Here is a 19,863-nt window from a genome sequence, read left to right on the forward strand (position 1 = left end):
GCAATCCTGCTGCTTTGGCACAAGAATGAATCCAAAGTAGCTGTTTTGGATGTCGTTAAATGTAACTCTGTCATCATGCGTGGTCTCCATTACAGGCAGATAAATCAGGATCCAGTGTCTTGCTTTAGTGTCATGTATTATAATAATGATAATTATAATCATCATCCTCAGGCTATAAATTCAAAATGACTAATAATATTCAGTTATTAACTTTTATTTTGATGTAAATTAGTCACAGATTCTGATTACGTTTATTCAAGCGTAAATCTTTGACCATGTTATTCATTCACTCCCTTCATTTTCAGCTTTGCTAGTGGAGGTGTTGTTTTTGTTAACATTGTGAGGGCTTTGTGTCCACGGGGACTGGGTGGGAACAAAGTGCCTCCCTGTCCTCCATAGCCCTCCTGTAACATGAGCAACACGCACACACGGACACCTCCTATCCCCATTTTAGCCGTGTTCCTGGAAATACTCTTTAGGAACAATGAAGTGTAACACACTTTTTAAAAAAATAAAAAAATTTGTTTGGGCTTTTTTTTGATTGTTTGGATATTTCTTTTTTTTTTTTTTTTTTTTTTGGGGGGGGGGGGGTTTAATCTGTACTGTATAATGTAGCTACTCTGCAGTGTTTTAAACATGAAAATGTTTGTCTTTGCAGGAGATGATGCAGATCTTTGCAGTGAGTTGCTTCAGGAGTCTCTGGATGCCCTGCGAGCGCTGCCCGAGGCGACACTGTTTGATGAGGGAACTGTGTCATCAGTGTGGCTGGAGGTTGTCGAGAGGGCCACAAAGTTCTTGAGGTCTGTTGTTTTATCAGTTGTACATAATGTTTAATCCCCAAATTTTGCAAGATAAATAACATCTCGTCTTATAAATTGCATAACTTTGTGTGATTCTCATCTCTTGTCTCCTTTGTGAACAGTGATGTACATGGAAGTGCCAGCATCAAATGTAACATTCCCCTTCAGGATCAACATCTAGCCTTGGCCATCCTGCTGGAGCTGGCTGTTCAGAGGGGAACACTCAGGTAACCAGATCTCCTTATTACCTGTTTATTTGTTAATGCCAAATCTAACTTTTCTGCTCATCTGTTGTTATGTCCTACCAGTCAGCTGCTGTCTGCTGTTCTGCTGCTTTTGCGTCTGTGGGAAAGTGGCACCAGAGAGATGGACAATGAGCGCTCCACGCAGGGAACCAGTGCTCCATTACTGCCGCTCCTGCAGCGCTTTCAGAACATACATAGCAGCAAGGAGGAGCCCGTTCCTGAAGAGGAAGCTGAGGTGGAAATTTTCTTTTCCCAGCTGGTTTCTAAAAGAAAATAAGACATGGGCTGACTGGAGATTGATTTCAATTTTTATTTTATTACCATATCATGCATAAAACATGACACCAGTAAAAGGAGAGATCAGAAACAAATAACCCAACTTGAAGTCTTTCCCTAGCACTGAAATGGAAACGTCCAACTTAAAAGCACCAATTTGTTTGTCAAACTGTCTCAGATATTTCATAAAATATGCCATAATCAGAAAATTACACAAAAAAAAATGTAATCCATTCTCAACTGCTACTAATTCACATAGTTCACACGTCCTGCTGTCCTCTGGGATGCTTTTAAATCTCCTGCCTTCCTCTTCAAACTGTGCTTCTTGTCCAGTTTGCAGTATCATAGAGCTCAGAACTATATTTTGCTTAATTTGAATATATGTTCTCAAATTGGACTTTTAACAAAATATCTTGCACAACCTGTAGTTTTGCCTTTTCATTGGCTCTGAATGAATAATAATTCATGTTTTTACTTTGATTTAGTGCCAGCCTCCATCTCCAAACAGCAGCTATTTAATCTGCATTAAAAAGCAGTGTGAGGGCAGATGAAAAACTAAATGAAATTCATTGATTTAGAGAGGTAGATCTTTTATATTTATTTTAAACGGGGGGAGAAAAATTATAACCCTGTTATAATAAACAACATGCAGGAAAATCGAGACCATAAGAACAGATAAAGTGCTATCGATATAAATTGTGTTGATTCACGTCTCTCTTGGGAACACGTCTTAAAATGCCCTGTTTTTCTTTTTTTGTTTTTTTTTCCATTCATGGTTGAGAATGAAGCTAATTAATATTTCATGGATCTTTGCTGTGGTTTCCAGATCCTCACAGCCCCTCTGAGTCCAAATGAGAGTTTCCTGCGATACTTGACGTTGCCTCAGGATAACGACCTGGCTATCGATCTTCGTCAGACTGCTGTAGTAATCATGGCTCACCTGGACCGCCTAGCTTCTCCTTGCAGCCCTCCACACTGCAACTCGCCTACGTCACACAAGGTGACCCCTCTTTTTATTAGCTGTCACTGCTGAAGTGTTTGGTTCAGTTGTTTTTTTACATTTTTAAGTATTACTTAAATCTGTCTTTTTTACGAGCATTATTCAGACCCCCACCTTCAGATTTGAATATGTGACTTGAATATGTGTTGCCTAAGTAGTTAATGCTCAAGCATAAACCAATACTGTCTTGTTTTGTTCCAGGGAACCTTGCAGGAAGTGATTGCCTGGGGCCTCTTGGGTTGGAAACTTTATGCCAATGTTAATGCACCCATTCAGTGCAAAGCCCTGTCGAGCCTCGGGGTCACACAGATTGTCTGTTCAGAAAAGGGGTTTCTTATCCTTTCCAGCAGCGGTGCTGTTTACAGCCAGAACTACAAGAGCACAACCCTGGTCAGTTCTGTCAGTTTCTCTGAGGTCGATCGTTTCATCTCTGCATCTGCAGCAGGTTGAGACTCTGAATTGTTTTGTTGCAGGCTCCCATGCTAATCCACGTTCTAAGCTCCAGAAAGATTGTGAAACTTGCAGCTCATCCTGATGGGCAGCATTACTTGGCCCTATCGTCCAACGGGGAGGTGTTCTCCTGGGGGTGCGGTGATGGTGGCCGGCTTGGACATGGAGATACCACGTAAGCAACCAGAGAAAAAACATGTCCATCCTTTAAAAAGGCTTACACACATTTTGTGCTTCCACCTTTTTGGGGGGGTGTATTAGTGGAGAGTATGTAGGTACAGACATACAACAAAGGGCATCAGGTTGGACTTGAACTCGAGCTGCTGCATTTTCAGCCTCGTGACAGTCGCTGTTATATTACCACTTTATTACACTGAATGTGTTTGTCTATTACAGATATAACAGTGGAGTTGTAGGTTTTTGGAGCATTAAATTAGATTTTGAAGATCTGTTTAAGTTAAATTATTGATGAAACAGGTGGTGCATTATTTCCCAAAATCTGGGACATTTCTATTAATGTTTTGTGCTCGTAGGCCAGAGACAGAATCAAAGGCTTCTGATGATAGAGTGAAATCCCCCAACCCTGCCAGTTCATTTTAAAAGAATCTGTGTTATTAGTAAAATCATAATGAAAATAAAAATATAAATGATAATTATTAATGGTAATGAGCTTCCTGAAAAATTTAGCCTTCTATTTTTACTTTATTTCAGATACCTAGAAGAACCTAAAATGATTGGAACCTTCAATGGAAAACAGGCCGGAAAGCATGTGGTGCATATTGCTTGTGGGAGCACATACAGTGCTGCGATCACTGCTGATGGCGAGCTCTATACATGGGGAAGAGGGAACTATGGTCGGCTTGGCCACGGTGAGCTCCAAATCAACTGCCCCTGATAGATATTCTTGACTTTTTTTTTGGTCTCTTTGTCTTTACTAAAATTAGTTGTAATCTGTTGGGGTTTCTAGGCTCCAGTGAGGACCAGACTACTCCCATGGTAGTGACGGCATTCAAAGGGCTGAAGGTGGTGGATGTGGCATGTGGGAGTGGTGATGCCCAAACTCTTGCTGTGACAGAGAATGGTAAGCATGCTTCCTGTGGGTGATTAAAAATGCTGGAATTAAAATCCAGGAATTAATGTTTTTAAAATGTCTGTTAGTTAAATAATTGAACCCCCTTTAAAGTTTCATGTGAATTGCTTAGTGTTGTTGTGTCCGACCTGTGTCACCTATTACAAAACCATTAGCAACAGTAGCAGCTGGTGTGTTTCTTGCTTCTTGGTAGCCAGCATATCGGCCATTTTTTAGCTTGATTTTTAATAATAGAAGCCACTAGAAATCACCCAGGCTACAGCGTTTAGCTCCTCAATCTGTTACCACAGGTCAGGTGTGGTCCTGGGGTGATGGAGATTATGGTAAACTGGGCCGAGGAGGCAGTGACGGCTGTAAGACACCCAAGCTGGTGGAGAAGCTGCAGGATCTGGACATAGTAAAGGTGTGCTGCGGAAGCCAGTTTTCAGTAGCCCTCACCAAAGATGGCCAGGTGTACACCTGGGGGAAGGGAGACAACCAGCGCCTTGGTCACGGCACCGATGAGCATGTCCGATACCCAAAGCTGCTTGATAGTTTACAGGGTGAGTGAGCTTGACCTTAACATTGATTTTCAGAAGCTTATTTAAAAAAAAAACTAAAAAAACAAAAAAACAACAACAAACGTGTTGTTTGCAATCAGGAAAGAAAGTTGTGGACGTAGCTGTGGGGTCGACACACTGCTTGGCCCTCACTGATGATGGAGAGGTGCTCAGCTGGGGCAGCAATGACAAGCTACAGCACTTTGATACGCTCTTTTCCAATAAGAAGCAGCCTAAAGCTCTCCCGGGGCTCAACTCCAAACACATAGTTGGAATCTCCTGTGGACCCGGACAGGTAAGATACCATCACTGTTGGTCTCATAATGTTAGTAAAGAACGAGACACAGATCAGTTACCATTTGCTTGTTTTCAGAGCTTTGCCTGGTCCTCGAGCTCCGAGTGGTCTGTGGGGAAACGTGTGCCCTTCGTAGTGGATGTTTGCCCCATGAGTTTCGAGCAGTTGGACTTGCTCCTGCGGCAGGTCAGCGAGGGCATGGATGGCAGCTCAGACTGGCCCCCTCCGCAGGAGAAGGAGTGCATGGTAGTCGCCACACTCAACCTGCTCAGGCTCCAGGTAGGAAACGGCCTTTGAACGGGTGTGGTTTGATTGGAAATGCTTGTAGAAGTAGAATTTTTCCTCTGCATGTTTGTTTTGTGATGGAGCAAATTATTTGATATTAAGTCTATATCATACAATATTACTGGAGAGGAACAGAATTGTTTTGGTGGGTATGTGCTGTTTTTGAACAGCAGTTCTGTTTTTTTCACATCTGCATTTACTTTTTAGTTAACATTAATAACTTTGCAGTGGAAGAAGACTCCATCTCTTTAGTAAGAATTTCACTGTGTGAGTTTTATTTTTTTATTTTTTTTTTTTTTTGGGGGGGGTTTTTTTTTGATAGTCGGGCCTGAGTCATGTTGTGCTGGACTTGGTTCAAATTTTCTTGACATGCTTAAAGGGATGATTCAGTGAAAAGTCCAAATTTGTCTTAGACTTCCCCAAATTATATTTATTTATTTATTTATTTATTTATTTTTCTTTTTTTTGGTCATACTTCTGTCCTGTGGTTCCCATTTCAAAGATTAAATGATCAACGAACTGAACAATCAAAGAAATGAAAGGAAATAATTATTTATTGCAGCCCTAAACCTTCACTGTTTTTCCTCAGTTGCATGCAGCCATCAGTAATCAGGTGGATCCAGAGGAGCTGGGGCTGGGCCTTGGAAGTGTGCTGCTCAACAACCTGAAACAAACAGTGGTGGTCCTAGCTAGCAATGCTGGGGTGCTCAACACAGTTCAAGCAGCTGCCCAGGCTGTCCTCCAGAGCGGCTGGTCCGTGCTGCTACCCACAGCTGAGGAAAGGGCAAGGGCTCTGTCCTCACTCCTGCCTAATGCTGGTGAGTACAAATCAAAACATCTGGTAACACTGATTCAGTATGAAAATAAACATTTAATAGTCCATTACCTGTGATCGGTTTGATGGAAGTGCCTGCAAAGGCTGAGTTTTTAATTTTTATTTTCTAGCATCTGGAAATGAGATGAGTGTGAGTCCCGGCCGGCGCTTCATGATCGACCTGTTGGTCAGCAGCTTAATGGCTGATGGAGGGTTGGAGTCTGCACTCAATGCAGCCATCACTGCTGAGATACAGGTCAGTGTAGTAAATGCACGAGTCAGCACTTGGTTGTCTGTTTGAAATGCTGAGTAAATTCTCTCTTGACTGATATTTGTATATGTGACACAAGGCTCACTCATTTGTTGGCACCCCCGGCACAGAATGCCAGTGCAATGCGATTTTAGTTTTGTTTTTTTGTTTTTTTTTTTCAGTGTGAAAAGTGGCAGCAGAAGTTGTAGCTGGAAGTGCATAGAAGGAAATAATGGTACCTTATGGGCCTCTGACAGTTGTTGAAGGCTGTGTTGCCACAATGCGTAATTGCGTTTCTGGGGAGGTGCACATCAGGTTACAGCGTAGTGTTTCAAAAGCACTTGTAATTACAATTTGCCTGTGGCATACATTTAACAATGTCTAAATCCCACTTTAGAGCACACATGGACAAAATTTGTGACCAAGGACCAGAACCGGCCCATCGAACATCTCCATGTGCTCCCTGACATCCTAAATGATGGTAATAATTTTGTGTATTATATATTTTTTCATGATAGGACATTGAAGCAAAGAAGGAGGCTCAGAAAGAGAAGGAGATTGATGAACAGGAAGCTAATGCCTCCACCATACACCGGTGTCGCACCATGCTGGACAAAGACCTCATCAACACGGGCATCTATGAGTCGGCAGGGAAGCAAAGCTTGCCCCTTGTGCAGCTTGTACAGCAACTCCTGAGGTACCTTCACAAATTGTGCTGCATATACTCCTATAATGTGGTATAATACTTCACTCCCTGCTAGCATATTCATGGATTTAACTTCTGCAGAAACATCGCCTCCCAGACCATTGCAAGGCTAAAAGATGTTGCTCGTCGCATCTCAAACTATTTGGAGGCAGAGCATGTCAGTAAGGAGCGCTCTGCATCTCTGGACCTACTGCTGCGCTTCCAGAGGCTGCTGGTCAGCAAGCTTTACCTGGGAGTCAATGGCACAGAAAATGTTAATGGATACAGTAAGTCTCTTCTAGCTCTTTCGTTTGTGTAGACAGAGGTTACAAGCAAAGCAGTGCTGTCTCAGTGAGGTGGACAGTGAGGCTCATATGCATCCAATGTGTGGTTTGGCCATAAATCTGACATCAACCTAACCTGATGTGCCTTCTGTTCCAACCAGCTGATTGGTTCGGCACTGTGCCCGGTGTCCAAACATGCATGGGATGAGTGCTTTTGACTTTGTTAACTATCTCATATCTATTGAGGAAATGTTATTTCACAGTAATTGTTTTAATGGTTTTAGTCCCCACCGCTAATTAAGAATGAGTTGCAGAAATGCAGTGTGTGATTTCTCTGGTGCTTTTCTAGATCCTGAGCTCCTGGGTGTTGGTTCCTTGTTAAAAAAGTACATCGCTTTGTTGTGCACTCACATTGGAGACATCCTCCCAGTGGCAATAAGTATCGCTTCTACTGGTTGCCGCCACTTTGCCGAGGTCTCTCGTGTCATCGAAGGAGATCTAACTGGTAAAAAAAAAAATTTCCCTCAGATTTGTATTTCCAGCATATTTATGCTTTAGAGATGTTTGCAACACAGTACTGAATACTGTACTGTTTGTTCTTTGGTAGGAGTGCTTCTCCCTGAGCTGGTGGTGTCCATCATCCTTCTCCTCACCATTGACGCTGGTCTGATGCAGGAGACCGGCTCGATCCCTCTCCTGGCTGGACTCCTGGAACACTTGGACCGTTTCAACCACCTGGCTCCAGGACACGAGAGGGACGATAATGAGGATCTGGCCTGGCCAGGAATTATGGGTAAAACAACATCTATGTTTTACTTGAGTGACATCCTAAATTTTAGGGCAAAGATGAGATGCTACTCTGTGCGTTTCTTTTTAGACTGTAACTAGACTTTCTGCTGTGTTGGCAGGGTCTTTCTTTACAGGGCAGAGCTCCAAGAACAATGAGGAGGTTTCACTCATCCGCAAGGCTGACCTGGAGAATCACAACAAAGATGGTGGCTTTTGGACTGTAATAGATGGAAAAGTGTATGACATCAAAGACTTTCAGGCCCAGTCCCAGTCACTGACAGGAAACAGTGTCCTGGGTAAGACTAAACAGTAGTTTTGGAATGTAATGTGACATCCAGGATTATTTAAAGTAACACAGGGACACCCTAAGTGCTCAGTGTTGTAAACATGGAAGCTCAGAGGCTGGACTTTGTCAAAGGGTTATAAGAGAACTGATGTCAGAACTCATGCCATTTGTTCTTTGCGGTTTAACAGCCCAGTTTGCAGGAGAGGACCCTGTGGTTGCTTTGGAAGCTGCTCTGCAGTTTGAAGACACTAGAGAGTCCATGCAGGCCTTCTGCGTTGGCCAATATATGGAGGTACCAGTTGTACTTTTATTTTAAACACAACTTCTTTTCTTTGTTGGTGGCTTTAGCCTTTGATATTGGGACTTTTTATCATTTTCAGCCTAACCAGGAGACGGTCACTACTCCAGACCTCAGCAGCCTTTCTTCTCCACTTATTGACACTGAGAGGAACATGGGACTGCTCCTGGGTCTGCACGCCTCCTACTTGGCCAAGAGCACCCCCCTGTCCCCCATGGAGATTGAATGTGCCAGTAGGTTTAATGGTTTTACATCAGCCTGGTTTAAAAATTCACACTTCAGGTTGGAATTAATTTAACACAAGTGTTTGCTCTCTGCACAGAATGGCTCCAGTCCTCCATATTTTCAGGGGGTTTGCAGACCAGTCAGATCCACTACAACTACAATGAGGAGAAGGACGAAGACCACTGCAGCTCACTGGGCACAACCACTCCTGATAAGACCAAACTTTATTCCCGCAGAATAACTCTCAGCGATCACGCACAGCCTTTCTTGCAGGCCATTGCTGACAACAACACTCAGGACCATACTGTGAAGGTACAAGCAAGGCAGAAATGCCTGAAGAGGTTGTTTCACAGTGAGAAGGAGGCTGATGGGTAATAATGTCATGTTTTGCTTTTTGTTTGGAATATTTTAGGACTTCCTATGCCAAATAGAGCGCTGCTGTAAGCAGTACCATCTTATTGCGCCCATCACCTTCCTCCCAGAGCACCCTGTGGAAGAAGTTGGTCGCCTGCTGCTCTGCTGCCTCCTCAAGCATCAAGACCTCGGTAACTTAGCAACTGAACCCAGAGTGGTCACCTGAGGAGAAATTAGAGGCTAATTATGGCTCACTAAAATGTGTTTTTTCTTCTTGTATTTAATTATACTGAGATTCACATGAGTTTCCTTCATGTAACACTGCTAATACCACACAAAGATATTTCCTAATGAAACTGATCGATGGTGAGTTGCATGTGAAGTTTTAAATAAAAATCTTTCCTGTCACAGGTCACGTTGCGCTCTCACTTGTCAGTCAATGTGCCTTGGGTGTGGACCAAGGAAAGCAGAGATCCCTCCCTAAATCTGTGATTGATGTATGCCGCATGGTCTACCAGGCAAAGTGTTCTCTAATTAAGGTATGCTTTCTGCTTGTGAAATATTTACACGTTATGCGCAGTTAAGCTGTGATGCAAAAGGAAGCAGGAAGATGAACGGAAATGCTAATGCAATGATTGCTTTGTCTTATCATAGACCCATCAGGACCAAGGCCGCTCTTATAAGGAGGTGTGCGCCCCTGTTATTGAGCGTCTGCGCTTTTTATTTAATGAGCTGCGTCCAGCTGTAAGCAACGACCTGTCTATAGTGTCCAAACTGAAGCTGCTGAGCTCCCAGCCACGCTGGAGGAGCATCACCCAGAAGCTCATCAGGGATCGTAGGAAAAAAAGAGGTGGGGCATCAAGAATCTACTGCAGGGTAACAGGTTTTTTAATTTATAATCCATCTACTCCTTTTGAATGTGAATGTTATCTTTTTTTCTTTTTTTTTTTGTAGTGCCTAAGAAATCAGAGTCGGCTGATATTGAAGAGCCAAAGCTGGAGAATGAAGGGACCAATGAAGAGGAACTTAATGTTCACATCAGCCCCGCTCCTGCTGACAGGAAATCACCCACTGACAAAACAGCCAAGGTAGTTTAACAGGATTAGTTCATGAGATAAAAAAAATGGCCAAAAAAACATAAAGAAGATGGCTTCAGTTTAAAATCTATTCACCTTCATACACAACGAAAGTTTGGCTCAGTCTGAATTTGTAGATTTATTTATGTACATTTATGTTGCACTTTCATCCCTTGCAGTTGTAGCTAAAATATCAGAGCAGGACAGTGGAGTGTGTGTGTCTACAGAGTTTGTTGTCAACCTATTATTGCATGTCTTGGCAGCAAGACAAGTGGCAGCCGCTTCTTAACACTGTGGCCAGCGTCCAGAAGTATCGCTGGCTGAAGCACAGCGTTCAAGGTGCTTTCTCTCAGTCCAGCCTCATGGCCACCATCGTGGACTTTGCACTGAAAGAGGAGCCACTGGATGTGGAGAAAATGAGGAAGTGTCTTCTCAAGCAGGTGGGAGTCGGTGTGTGACAATGTTTTAAAGCAGAGTATATAAAACAGGCGGAAATTTGATTAATTCTGTTTCCTTATAGCTGGAGAGGGCTGAAGTGAGACTGGAAGGCATTGACACCATGCTGAAGCTGGCCTCTAAAAGCTTCTTGCTGCCGTCTGTGCAGTATGCAATGCTCTGCGGCTGGCAAAGAATCATACCAGAAGGGACCAACATTGGGTAGATCACCTGGTTCAAATCCATGTTAAAATTACACTTCTTGTTTGTTTCTTTTGAAGTTATTTGTAATAATCACATGACAGTTATTCTAATGATGTAATCCTGGTGCAATTTTTGTGTTTGTGTTTTTTTTCTCAGAGAGCCCTTGTCTGATTGCCTGAAGGATGTAGATCTGATCCCTCCCTTCAACCGCATGCTTTTGGAGGTGACGTTTGGAAAGTTGTATTCCTGGGCCATCCAGAACGTTCGTAACATCTTGCTTGAAGCAAGCGCTCGCTTCAAAGAGCTAGGTGAGTGCTGAAAAATAAGTGGTTAATTCATTTCACACTATTCTTGACCTGTTGTAGACAAACCAGCTGAATGACCACCTGTTCTTGTGACCAGGTGTGCAGCCAGTTCCTTTACAAACCATCACAAACGAGAACCCGGCGGGACCAAGCCTTGGAACCATTCCGCAGGCCCGCTTCCTTCTGGCCATGATACACATGCTGTCCCTGAAACACGGCTCTAACAGTCTCAGTCTGTTGCTGAATTCAGGCATATTGGCCCTCACTCAGAGTATTCTCAGACTGATAGGTGAGTAGTGTCCAGTCAAAGGCAACCCAGAATGAAATGAAGTGTGTACATATTGTTTGTTCGGTGTTTGATGCCTCTTTTCTGATGCTTCAGGACCGAGTACAGACAGCAGTGATGAGGACCTGAGTTTATGTGCACATGGAGGCTCAGCGACAGTCCTGGAGGAGTCCAGAAAAGAGGCAGCTCCCGCACCTCTACCTGCCTCTGGCCCAGAGCTGGCTGCCATGATGAAGATAGGTACCAGAGTCATGAGGGGAGTCGACTGGAAATGGGGCGATCAGGTACCTAAATCAGTTTTTACTCTAGCTGCTTATTTTATGGACATATTTAACATTATGTGCGTGGTCTGTCCAGGACGGCCCAGCACCAGGTCTTGGCAGGGTCATTGGGGAGCTGGGTGAGGACGGTTGGATCAGGGTTCAGTGGGATACAGGCAGCACCAACTCCTACAGGATGGGCAAAGAGGGAAAGTATGACCTTAAACTTGCAGAGCCACCACCAGCAGCACAGCCCCCTGTTGAGGACTCGGACACAGAGGACGACACAGGTCAGTTTAAAGGACAGGCTCAGTAGAGATCCTCACAGCTACAGGTAAAGTGTGATGTTCCAGTAATCACCTGTTATGTCCTTTATACAGAGGGAGAGCTGATTGAGAAGAGCAGCCATCCTACGGCAATGATGCTAACCAGCACAGTCAACCTGCTGAAGACACTGTCACTCTCAGCTGGAATCCATGCTGAGGTGCTTCAGTCAGATGCTACACGGACCCTGTGTGGCCTTCTCAGGATGCTTGTGGAAAGTGGCGCTAATGACAAGTCTGGTAATTGGATTGCCGTTTTCTTTTTCCTAAGGTCTTATATTGAACAGCATGTTATTCTAACCTGACCTCCTCTGTGCTGTCAGGCTGTCACGCGCACAGATTGGTGTCTCGGGAGCAGCACAGGAGCTGGTGTACCCTCGGCTTCATACGCAGCATTGCTCTCATGCCGCAGATGTGCAGCACCCTCAGTACCTCTGCGTGGATCGGACTGCTCATCCGAATTGTTGAGGGACACCAGTCCTTCAATGCTATTACCTTGCAGAGACAGGTTGAGTACCAGGATTTGCTTCCTCTGCTATTTATGATGCCATTCTTTAGTACTAGAAAACTCTATCCTGTTACGTAGAGAAATGTGTTGTTCATTGTTAAATATAGTTATAGGAAGCATATTATTAAATTATTTTGGGTTCTAAACAGAGATTTGTTAACTGCAGTTTGTCAAACTAAGAGAAAAATCACGAAGAATTAGATTCTCAACATTTACAGTTAATCTTTCCATTAACTGTAGTTTAGATGAAAGGTTTTGCTTCTTCTCACTCCTACAGTCCAAAAACAAGTTAAAGAGACAGCTTTTGTAGTTTCTACAGAAGCACATAATTTATTTTTGTTGATCAACCAGTAAATTAGCCACACAATCTGAGTGGAGATGTCATCTTTTCTCTCATTCACCCTGTGTTTCCAGATCTTGGCACTACGTCTCCTTCAGGCAGTCCTGCCTTCATGGGACAAAACGGAGCGCTCTCAGGACATGAAGTTCCTGGTGGAGAAGTTGTTTGGCTTTTTGGGAAGCTTGCTGAGCACCTGCTCATCAGACCTGCCACTCCTCCGAGGTGCTGCAATGGTTCAGGCTTAAAGTAACAAATGCAATGCTGTTGTTGTCATTGTATTTTTAATTGGTTGTTCCTTCTCAGAAGGTTCCCTGAGAAGGAGGAAGTCCCGCCCACAGGCGTCTCTAACAGCCACTCACAGCAGCACGCTGGCAGAGGAGATTGTGGCTGTCCTGCGTACTCTGCACTCTCTCAGTCAGTGGAACAGCCTGATAAATGATTACATCAACAACCAGCTGAGCTCCATCGCAGATGTTATGGCAAGCTGCCAATCTGAAGTGGTAAGATTTATTGTGGCATTATGAGTCCAATTACCGTGTTGCTTAAATGTTAACTTACAACAGTGCTTTTATTCTGCCAGTCAGCTCTAACAAAGCGATAATTATAAATGTCCAGAACTGTCAGTGTTTCCTGGAGGAGTGTTTCCCTGATTTGGAGGGTCCCAGAGTGGGCAGTCTGATGGCAGTGCTGGCGGTGATTGGTGGGATCGACGGGCGCCTCAGGCTTGGTGGCCAAGTCGTTCACGAGGAGTATGGAGAGGGAACGGTCACACGCATCACCCCAAAAGGGCGCATCACTGTCCAGTTTCATGAGATGAGAACCTGCAGAGTTTGCTTGCTCAGCCATCTTAAAACGGTGCGGGAATGCTCAGATACTCACAGATGCATTGAAACTGGCTCCACTTAGCAGTCTGACTTTATTTAATGTTTCTACTCTTTAGCTTCCTGCCATATCCTTCAGTGTGCAGAACCTGCCATTCACTGAACCCATGTTGGCTGTTTGGGCCCAGCTGGTCAGCCTGGCTGGAAGCAAACTGGAAAAACAACGCATGAAAAAGTCACTTAGCCGAGGGCTTACAGGTGCAGACTTGATTGCCTTGCATGTAACTGAAATAAACAAACGAACAATTTTTAAGAAAAATCATCGACTCTGTTTACAGCAGTATGTTTTATAGTATTCTGGCAATATTTGAGACACTGAAAGCGTTTGTTTGGTCACAGACTGAAAGTTTAGTGGGTGTAATCAATGCTGTTGTTTCCAGCCGACCAGGTGGACCTCTCTTTGCTGCGGTGCCAGCAGCTGAGGCTTTATGTTTTAAAGGCAGCTCGGGCCCTGCTGTCTCATCAGGACAAACTCAGGCAGATCCTCTCCCAACCTGCAGTGGTGGACATAGGACCCAATCCCAGTGGTAAGACCTCACCCAGTGAAAGGCTAGGTTAGTACATCTTAAAAATGGACTGAGGAAGTTTGATCATTAGGGACTATTACTGCTGTTTGATGCAGTTTAGTGATTTCAAGGTTCAGTTCACAGGACATTACTGAGATATCAGATGTGTTTCCATACTTGGAGCAAATTCTAGCCATTTAAGGTTTGAAGGCCTTGCACACTGTGGGTGTTTTCTTAAAATGTACAGCAAGTTGCTGATCAGAGTTTAAATCTTTATTTGCTTACCTTTGAAGTGAAAATGTAGAGTTCGATTTAACCTTAAGGTCGAGGGCACGGATCAAGTTTAGGAAAATCTTGTGAATGCAATAACTTGAGAAATAGGCAACATAGGATTTTAAAATTTCTACCATAGGTGCATCTACTATGAGGCTGAGGGGTACCACTGGTAGCCACCAGAATTTTTTTTTTTTCAATCTAGATCTTGTCCAGAACTTGTCTGTCTCTCTATGTGCAGAGGATCCAGTGGTTTCATCTCCTGATGTGGGCGACTTGTCTCCTGAGGGACCTCTGCCTCCACTGATTCTCCTGCAGCAGCTGCTTTCTGCCGCCACACAGCCTTCTCCCATCAAAGCCATTTTTGACAGGCAAGAGATGGAGGTATGTCAGTCTAGCTGATTGCAGACAGCTGGTGTCAGCGGTAATGTTGCTGATGTATTCGGTGTGACTTTGACGTTATATGTATGTGCAGGTGGCAGCTCTGGCAGTGTGTCAGTACCTGGCTGTGGAATCTGCCCACCCATCCTCGCCGCTGTTTGAGGAAAGCAGCTCTAGTGAAGCCACCACACCCATCACCACGCAGCACATCAGACCACCCAAACAGAAGAAACAGAAGTCCTCCCCTATCCCGCCCTTACCAATAGTTGGCCAGCTCATGGAGATGGGATTCCCTCGGAAAAACATCGAGTTTGCCTTGAAATCTCTGTCTGGGACTACAGGCAATGCCTCCGGTATCCCAGGTATCTTATCACATGAGTGCTTGGTAGCGCTATAGATAATTTAATGTGAAATTACACATATCTGGAAAAGGTACCCACGTACATTAAAGGCCTGTAGGTCAGGAAATGTTAATAATATGAAGGTAACATTTTTCAGTGGATCCATTAAATATATATTAAAGTTCTTGTGCATTTTAAAAACAAAACAAAAAAACAAACAGCTGATTTTGAAAAGATACAGTATGAGATACCGATTTGTTTTTCATAAAACAAGGCCTGCTTGCCTCATGATGTTTAGACATTTACCTCAGGAGAGTAACTGAGCATATCCATCAGGTGTTGAGACTCTGGTGAGCTGGCTGCTCGACCATCCAGACGTTCATGTCACTGAGCTGTCAGATGCCGACACTGTGTCTGATGAATACTCAGATGAGGAGGTGCTGGAGGAGCTGGAGGAGGCAGAGCCGGCATTCTCTGTGGTGTGTTCCTTACTCTTTTATTTCTGGTGTGACCCTCACAGTTACCTGTCCCTCAGCTTGTCAGATTCAATTATTAATACCTTCATATATGATTAAAATACGTGTCTGTCACATTAGCCTTCAGGTGCAGTTGTGACTGAAAGCCAGATATTTAAGAAGAGATCTGATTTCCAAAGCAACGATGATTACGCTGTTTATGTGAGAGAGAACATTCAGGTGAGAGTGTTTGCTTTTGTATGTTTTCTGAATCTGCCTTAAAGACATGATGAATTGGTGTTACGACTCAGCGGCTTCCCTACAGGTGGGGATGATGGTGAAGTGCTGCAGAACGTACGAGGAAGTGTATGATGGCGATGTGGGCAAAGTGATTAAGCTGGACAGAGATGGGCTTCATGACTTGAATGTGCAGTGTGACTGGCAAAATAAAGGAGGAACATACTGGGTTCGCTACATCCACATCGAGCTGCTTGGTAAGATAACAGTTAATGTGATGCTTTGCAGGCATGCTAATAACAGGAAGTAAATAGACATAAGAAACCCGTGTCTCTGATTTTGCCGTTTCAGGATTCCCACCACAGAGTTCTCCTTCTCACATAAAGATTGGTGACAAAGTGAGGGTGAAGCCCACAGTCACAACACCAAAGTACAAGTGGGGCTCTGTCACACACAGGAGTGTGGGGGTGGTTAAAGGTAAGCAGAGTCACTCCAGTCTTAAGACAGAGTATCATCTGTTTTTCTTTGAATTGAATTGAAAATTTTATTTCAGTCAACAACAACAACAGATTTTTCTTCTGTTATTGTAACTTGAATCCACAGTTTATTGTGCTAATAGAGCCTCATTGTTTGTTTTTTAGCTTTCAGTGCCAATGGAAAAGATGTGATTGTCGACTTTCCACAGCAGTCCCACTGGACTGGTTTGTTGTCTGAGATGGAACTGGTCCCCAGTGTTCATCCTGGAGTGAGGTAAAGATGTACTAAATTGGTATCTTAGTATGTTGTGAGTAGCAATGTGAGGGATTAGTTGTCCAGATTTTTATATATTGCTTAGTAGCAGAAATACTTATTGGTTAAACTAATTGTTTATATTTTAACAGTTGCTAAGACATCATCCACCACTAGCTTGGTGTCAATTTGTTAACAAGCTTTAGACGAAGGGGTCAATCAAGCAGATCACAGCTACATGAAGTTCCTGCAGATGTTGAAAATCAACATCATCAGAATAAAATGACCACTGTACTTGAGCAGTAACCACATCCCACACAGGTGTTTCAGCATTAACCTGCGAGGAAAGTCTCCTTCTGAGCAACGAGGCCAATATTTCTAGAAGATCCACTTACCTTGTTCTGAGCAGTTTCACGTGGGAATTTATTTTTATTTATTTTAAATATATCTGTAGTCTTTGCACATGGTTTTGAGTAACCGAGTCATTATTTCTGGAAAGGTACATTTGAAGCTGAGGTATTCAGATCTAATTTTTTGATGCTTTGAGCAGCACAGAGTGAGTATATTCAAGAAGAGGGAGGTCTATAGTTTGCTTTCAAAGCTAAGAAACTTGCAGTGAAATAAATGGACCAAGACCCATAAGGAAAATAGGTGAATTAGATTTTGCTTGAACTGAACATTTTACATGAAACCCTATTGCTTTCTCCAGATGTGACGGCTGCCAGATGTTTCCTATTAATGGCCCCAGATTTAAATGTAAAAATTGTGACGACTTTGACTTCTGTGACAACTGCTTCAAGACACGCAAACACAACACCAGACATTCCTTTGGCAGGATCAATGAGCCTGGTTAGTCCTACATTCGCCAACATAAAATTCTGTGGTGGTTCTACGTACGTGTGCATAAACCTGTCCTCCACCTTCTCCACAAACAGGCCAGTCTCCGGCTTTCTGTGGGCGTTCAGGAAAACAGCTAAAGAAGCACCACAGCAGCCAGCGTGGGATGCTGATTGACGATTGGTCTCGAGCCGTCAAGAGCCTCAACGTGTCGTCGTCGGTTAACCAGGCTTCGCGCCTCATCGACTGCAGTGATCAGTGTTGGCAGTCCTCTGGCTCACAGGGGAAGGTAAGAGCGAATTGCATAGTCTAATAGGCCGGATGACAGCCTGATTAGTTTGCTTTATTAACGTTTAATATTTTCTTTTTCTTTGCAGCACTGGATTCGTCTTGAGCTTTTCCCAGACGTTCTTGTTCACAGGCTGAAGATGATCGTAGACCCGGCGGACAGCAGCTACATGCCCTCGTTAGTGGTGGTGTCAGGTGAGTTCAGATGTTTTTTGTTTTATGTAAAATTGTACTGATTTTAGTATTTTTCCCTTTTGTTTGAGCAGATGACAGTTTAATTTTAAACTTTGAGACCAATTGTTTGTTTTTTAGCATTTTGATCATTCTGACATTTTTATCACGCAGGTGGAAACTCTTTGAACAACTTAATTGAACTCAAGACAATTAACATCAATCCCACTGACACCACTGTCCTCCTCCTTTGTGACTGCACTGAGGTTTGTCTGCTTCAATAACTGACAGCTTCTAATTGTTTTTGTTTTCACCCTAAGCTCAAGTGTCGTAATAACTTTATATAAACACCCCCAACAGTATCACAGGTACATTGAGATTGCAATCAAGCAATGCCGCAGCTCTGGTATCGACTGCAAGATTCACGGACTCGGCATTGTGGGACGCATTAGAGCTGAGGATGAAGACCTGGCTACAGTCCCTTTCCTGGCCTCTGACAATGAAGAAGAGGATGATGAAAAAACTGCAGCTGGGAGGTGAGATGAGGCAGAATTATTTCCAGGTTCCAATCATACATATGTGCGATTCGCTTTCCAGGGGATAGCCTGTGAGTTTGTGGTTCTACCATGTGGCCTGTCACCGAACCCAATGATGTTTGTGAGATGCACTGAGGCAGCAGTGGGTACTACTCAGCAAAAGGACATTTGAGTAGCAGCACACATCAAAAACTGGCTGCTGCCAGCTCCTACCTGTCAACAGGAAGAGAATTTAGACTTCCAGATAAATGTGGAACAGAGCGTATTGAGACCCACTGAACATATTAACTTCACAGCGCTCAGACTTGATGCCCTCCAGTGAAGACTTTCTCCAGACAGACTGGTGACGATGCAGTCAACCATAGCTCTTTGTTGCAGGGCAGCTCTGTTACCCTCAGACAGTGCCAGAGGCTGCTGAGCCTGATGGATTCCTCTTTAGCAGAGATACCGCTGGGTACATGAGAGGTTTTCAGCTCTGAGTGGCCTCACTGGGATTAGACCGTCATCGTGACTCCCTCCATGGACTGCTCAGGTCAGACTCTGGGCATGGTTTTAGCCAGGAAGGTGGTCTCCATAGATGCCTCCCTTGTGGACCAGGGTGAACTTATGAGGGGAGAACAGTGAATGATCGTTAGGCCCCCCACAGACAGTTCATGCACATAAACTGTCTGGAACTGCTGGCAGTTTATCAGTCGCTAAAACATTTGCTCTCTTGGCTGAAAGGGCATCATGTTTTAGTGAGGTCAGATGCTTCCACTGTTATGGCTTATATCAATAGAAATGGGGATCTGAGGTCACGTAGATCACACACACTGGCCCACTGACTGTTAGTCAGCAGTCATCTATAGTCATTGACAGCGACTTGTGTTTGGAGAATTTTGAACTTGTCCATGGATTTTGGAAAAAAAAAGGAAAAAAACCACTGCCCTCGAGACTGTAGCAGTAAAGCAGATCTGGCTGCAGTTCACTCAGTTGCCTGTGGACGTTTTTGAGTAAGTGGAGCGTGTTCAGTGCCCACACTGGGGGCTTACGAATGGCCAAGGACCCTCCTTTTTACATTTCCCCCAGTGGCCCTCATTCCCCCAGCTTTGGCCAGATAGGGACAGGCGCCCACACTAGGCCAGGTAAACACTGGCTGGCAGAAATTTTTCAGCTGCTGCTCTTCAGCTCACCATGGCCTTTGCTACTGTGCAGAGACTTTTAGGCACAGGGGGAAATATTCCACGTCCACCCAGAGAGGCTAGCTCTTCGGCCCTGGCCTGAGTAGATCAACCTGAGCATGCTTGGGGCTCCTTTATAGTGTTATTGACACTGTTCAGTGTGTTAGAGCGCCATTCACAAGCTACATGAGCACAAATGGCATAAGTGCTACTTAGAATCACAGGGCATCCCATTACTGTGCTCTGTGGCAGTGATTCTGTTATTTCCTCAGGCTCTGGTTAAAAAGAGTAAGACCTTTGTTACTATCAAATTCTATTTAGCAGCTATTTCAGTCTGCCAGCACTCCCTGATAGTGGTTTTAAACT

At 44.0% G+C, this 19,863-nt stretch overlaps 1 protein-coding gene across 3 annotated transcripts in view; it reads left to right on the top strand.

The window, feature by feature from the left end:
- Positions 1-19,863, top strand: part of herc2 (HECT and RLD domain containing E3 ubiquitin protein ligase 2) — a 51,987-nt gene that overhangs the window by 10,689 nt on the left and 21,435 nt on the right. The window contains exons 7-56 of one of the 3 annotated variants that reach the window (XM_085399270.1): positions 659-800; positions 923-1,027; positions 1,109-1,280; positions 2,148-2,321; positions 2,523-2,711; positions 2,795-2,946; positions 3,483-3,640; positions 3,739-3,852; positions 4,152-4,403; positions 4,502-4,695; positions 4,774-4,974; positions 5,570-5,798; positions 5,926-6,050; positions 6,563-6,741; positions 6,832-7,016; positions 7,363-7,518; positions 7,621-7,806; positions 7,922-8,098; positions 8,277-8,380; positions 8,469-8,619; positions 8,709-8,923; positions 9,024-9,156; positions 9,377-9,504; positions 9,620-9,815; positions 9,920-10,053; positions 10,305-10,481; positions 10,562-10,698; positions 10,837-10,988; positions 11,083-11,274; positions 11,368-11,555; positions 11,629-11,821; positions 11,912-12,094; positions 12,178-12,362; positions 12,777-12,924; positions 13,006-13,202; positions 13,318-13,557; positions 13,643-13,781; positions 13,964-14,110; positions 14,604-14,746; positions 14,838-15,105; positions 15,421-15,563; positions 15,681-15,779; positions 15,865-16,033; positions 16,128-16,253; positions 16,418-16,526; positions 17,215-17,354; positions 17,441-17,631; positions 17,720-17,825; positions 17,976-18,067; positions 18,162-18,337. In XM_085399270.1, the coding sequence (XP_085255396.1) occupies positions 659-800; positions 923-1,027; positions 1,109-1,280; positions 2,148-2,321; positions 2,523-2,711; positions 2,795-2,946; positions 3,483-3,640; positions 3,739-3,852; positions 4,152-4,403; positions 4,502-4,695; positions 4,774-4,974; positions 5,570-5,798; positions 5,926-6,050; positions 6,563-6,741; positions 6,832-7,016; positions 7,363-7,518; positions 7,621-7,806; positions 7,922-8,098; positions 8,277-8,380; positions 8,469-8,619; positions 8,709-8,923; positions 9,024-9,156; positions 9,377-9,504; positions 9,620-9,815; positions 9,920-10,053; positions 10,305-10,481; positions 10,562-10,698; positions 10,837-10,988; positions 11,083-11,274; positions 11,368-11,555; positions 11,629-11,821; positions 11,912-12,094; positions 12,178-12,362; positions 12,777-12,924; positions 13,006-13,202; positions 13,318-13,557; positions 13,643-13,781; positions 13,964-14,110; positions 14,604-14,746; positions 14,838-15,105; positions 15,421-15,563; positions 15,681-15,779; positions 15,865-16,033; positions 16,128-16,253; positions 16,418-16,526; positions 17,215-17,354; positions 17,441-17,631; positions 17,720-17,825; positions 17,976-18,067; positions 18,162-18,337 (8,191 nt within the window). The remainder of the gene's footprint in view (positions 1-658; positions 801-922; positions 1,028-1,108; positions 1,281-2,147; positions 2,322-2,522; positions 2,712-2,794; positions 2,947-3,482; positions 3,641-3,738; positions 3,853-4,151; positions 4,404-4,501; positions 4,696-4,773; positions 4,975-5,569; positions 5,799-5,925; positions 6,051-6,562; positions 6,742-6,831; positions 7,017-7,362; positions 7,519-7,620; positions 7,807-7,921; positions 8,099-8,276; positions 8,381-8,468; positions 8,620-8,708; positions 8,924-9,023; positions 9,157-9,376; positions 9,505-9,619; positions 9,816-9,919; positions 10,054-10,304; positions 10,482-10,561; positions 10,699-10,836; positions 10,989-11,082; positions 11,275-11,367; positions 11,556-11,628; positions 11,822-11,911; positions 12,095-12,177; positions 12,363-12,776; positions 12,925-13,005; positions 13,203-13,317; positions 13,558-13,642; positions 13,782-13,963; positions 14,111-14,603; positions 14,747-14,837; positions 15,106-15,420; positions 15,564-15,680; positions 15,780-15,864; positions 16,034-16,127; positions 16,254-16,417; positions 16,527-17,214; positions 17,355-17,440; positions 17,632-17,719; positions 17,826-17,975; positions 18,068-18,161; positions 18,338-19,863) is intronic. The other 2 variants (XM_085399271.1, XM_085399272.1) reach the window with 2 other exon arrangements.

Source organism: Rhamphochromis longiceps, linkage group LG23, assembly GCF_057381845.1.
Source record: "Rhamphochromis longiceps isolate RC_006_pf linkage group LG23, R_longiceps_female_GT1.1, whole genome shotgun sequence".
Taxonomy (NCBI): Eukaryota; Metazoa; Chordata; class Actinopteri; order Cichliformes; family Cichlidae; genus Rhamphochromis; species Rhamphochromis longiceps.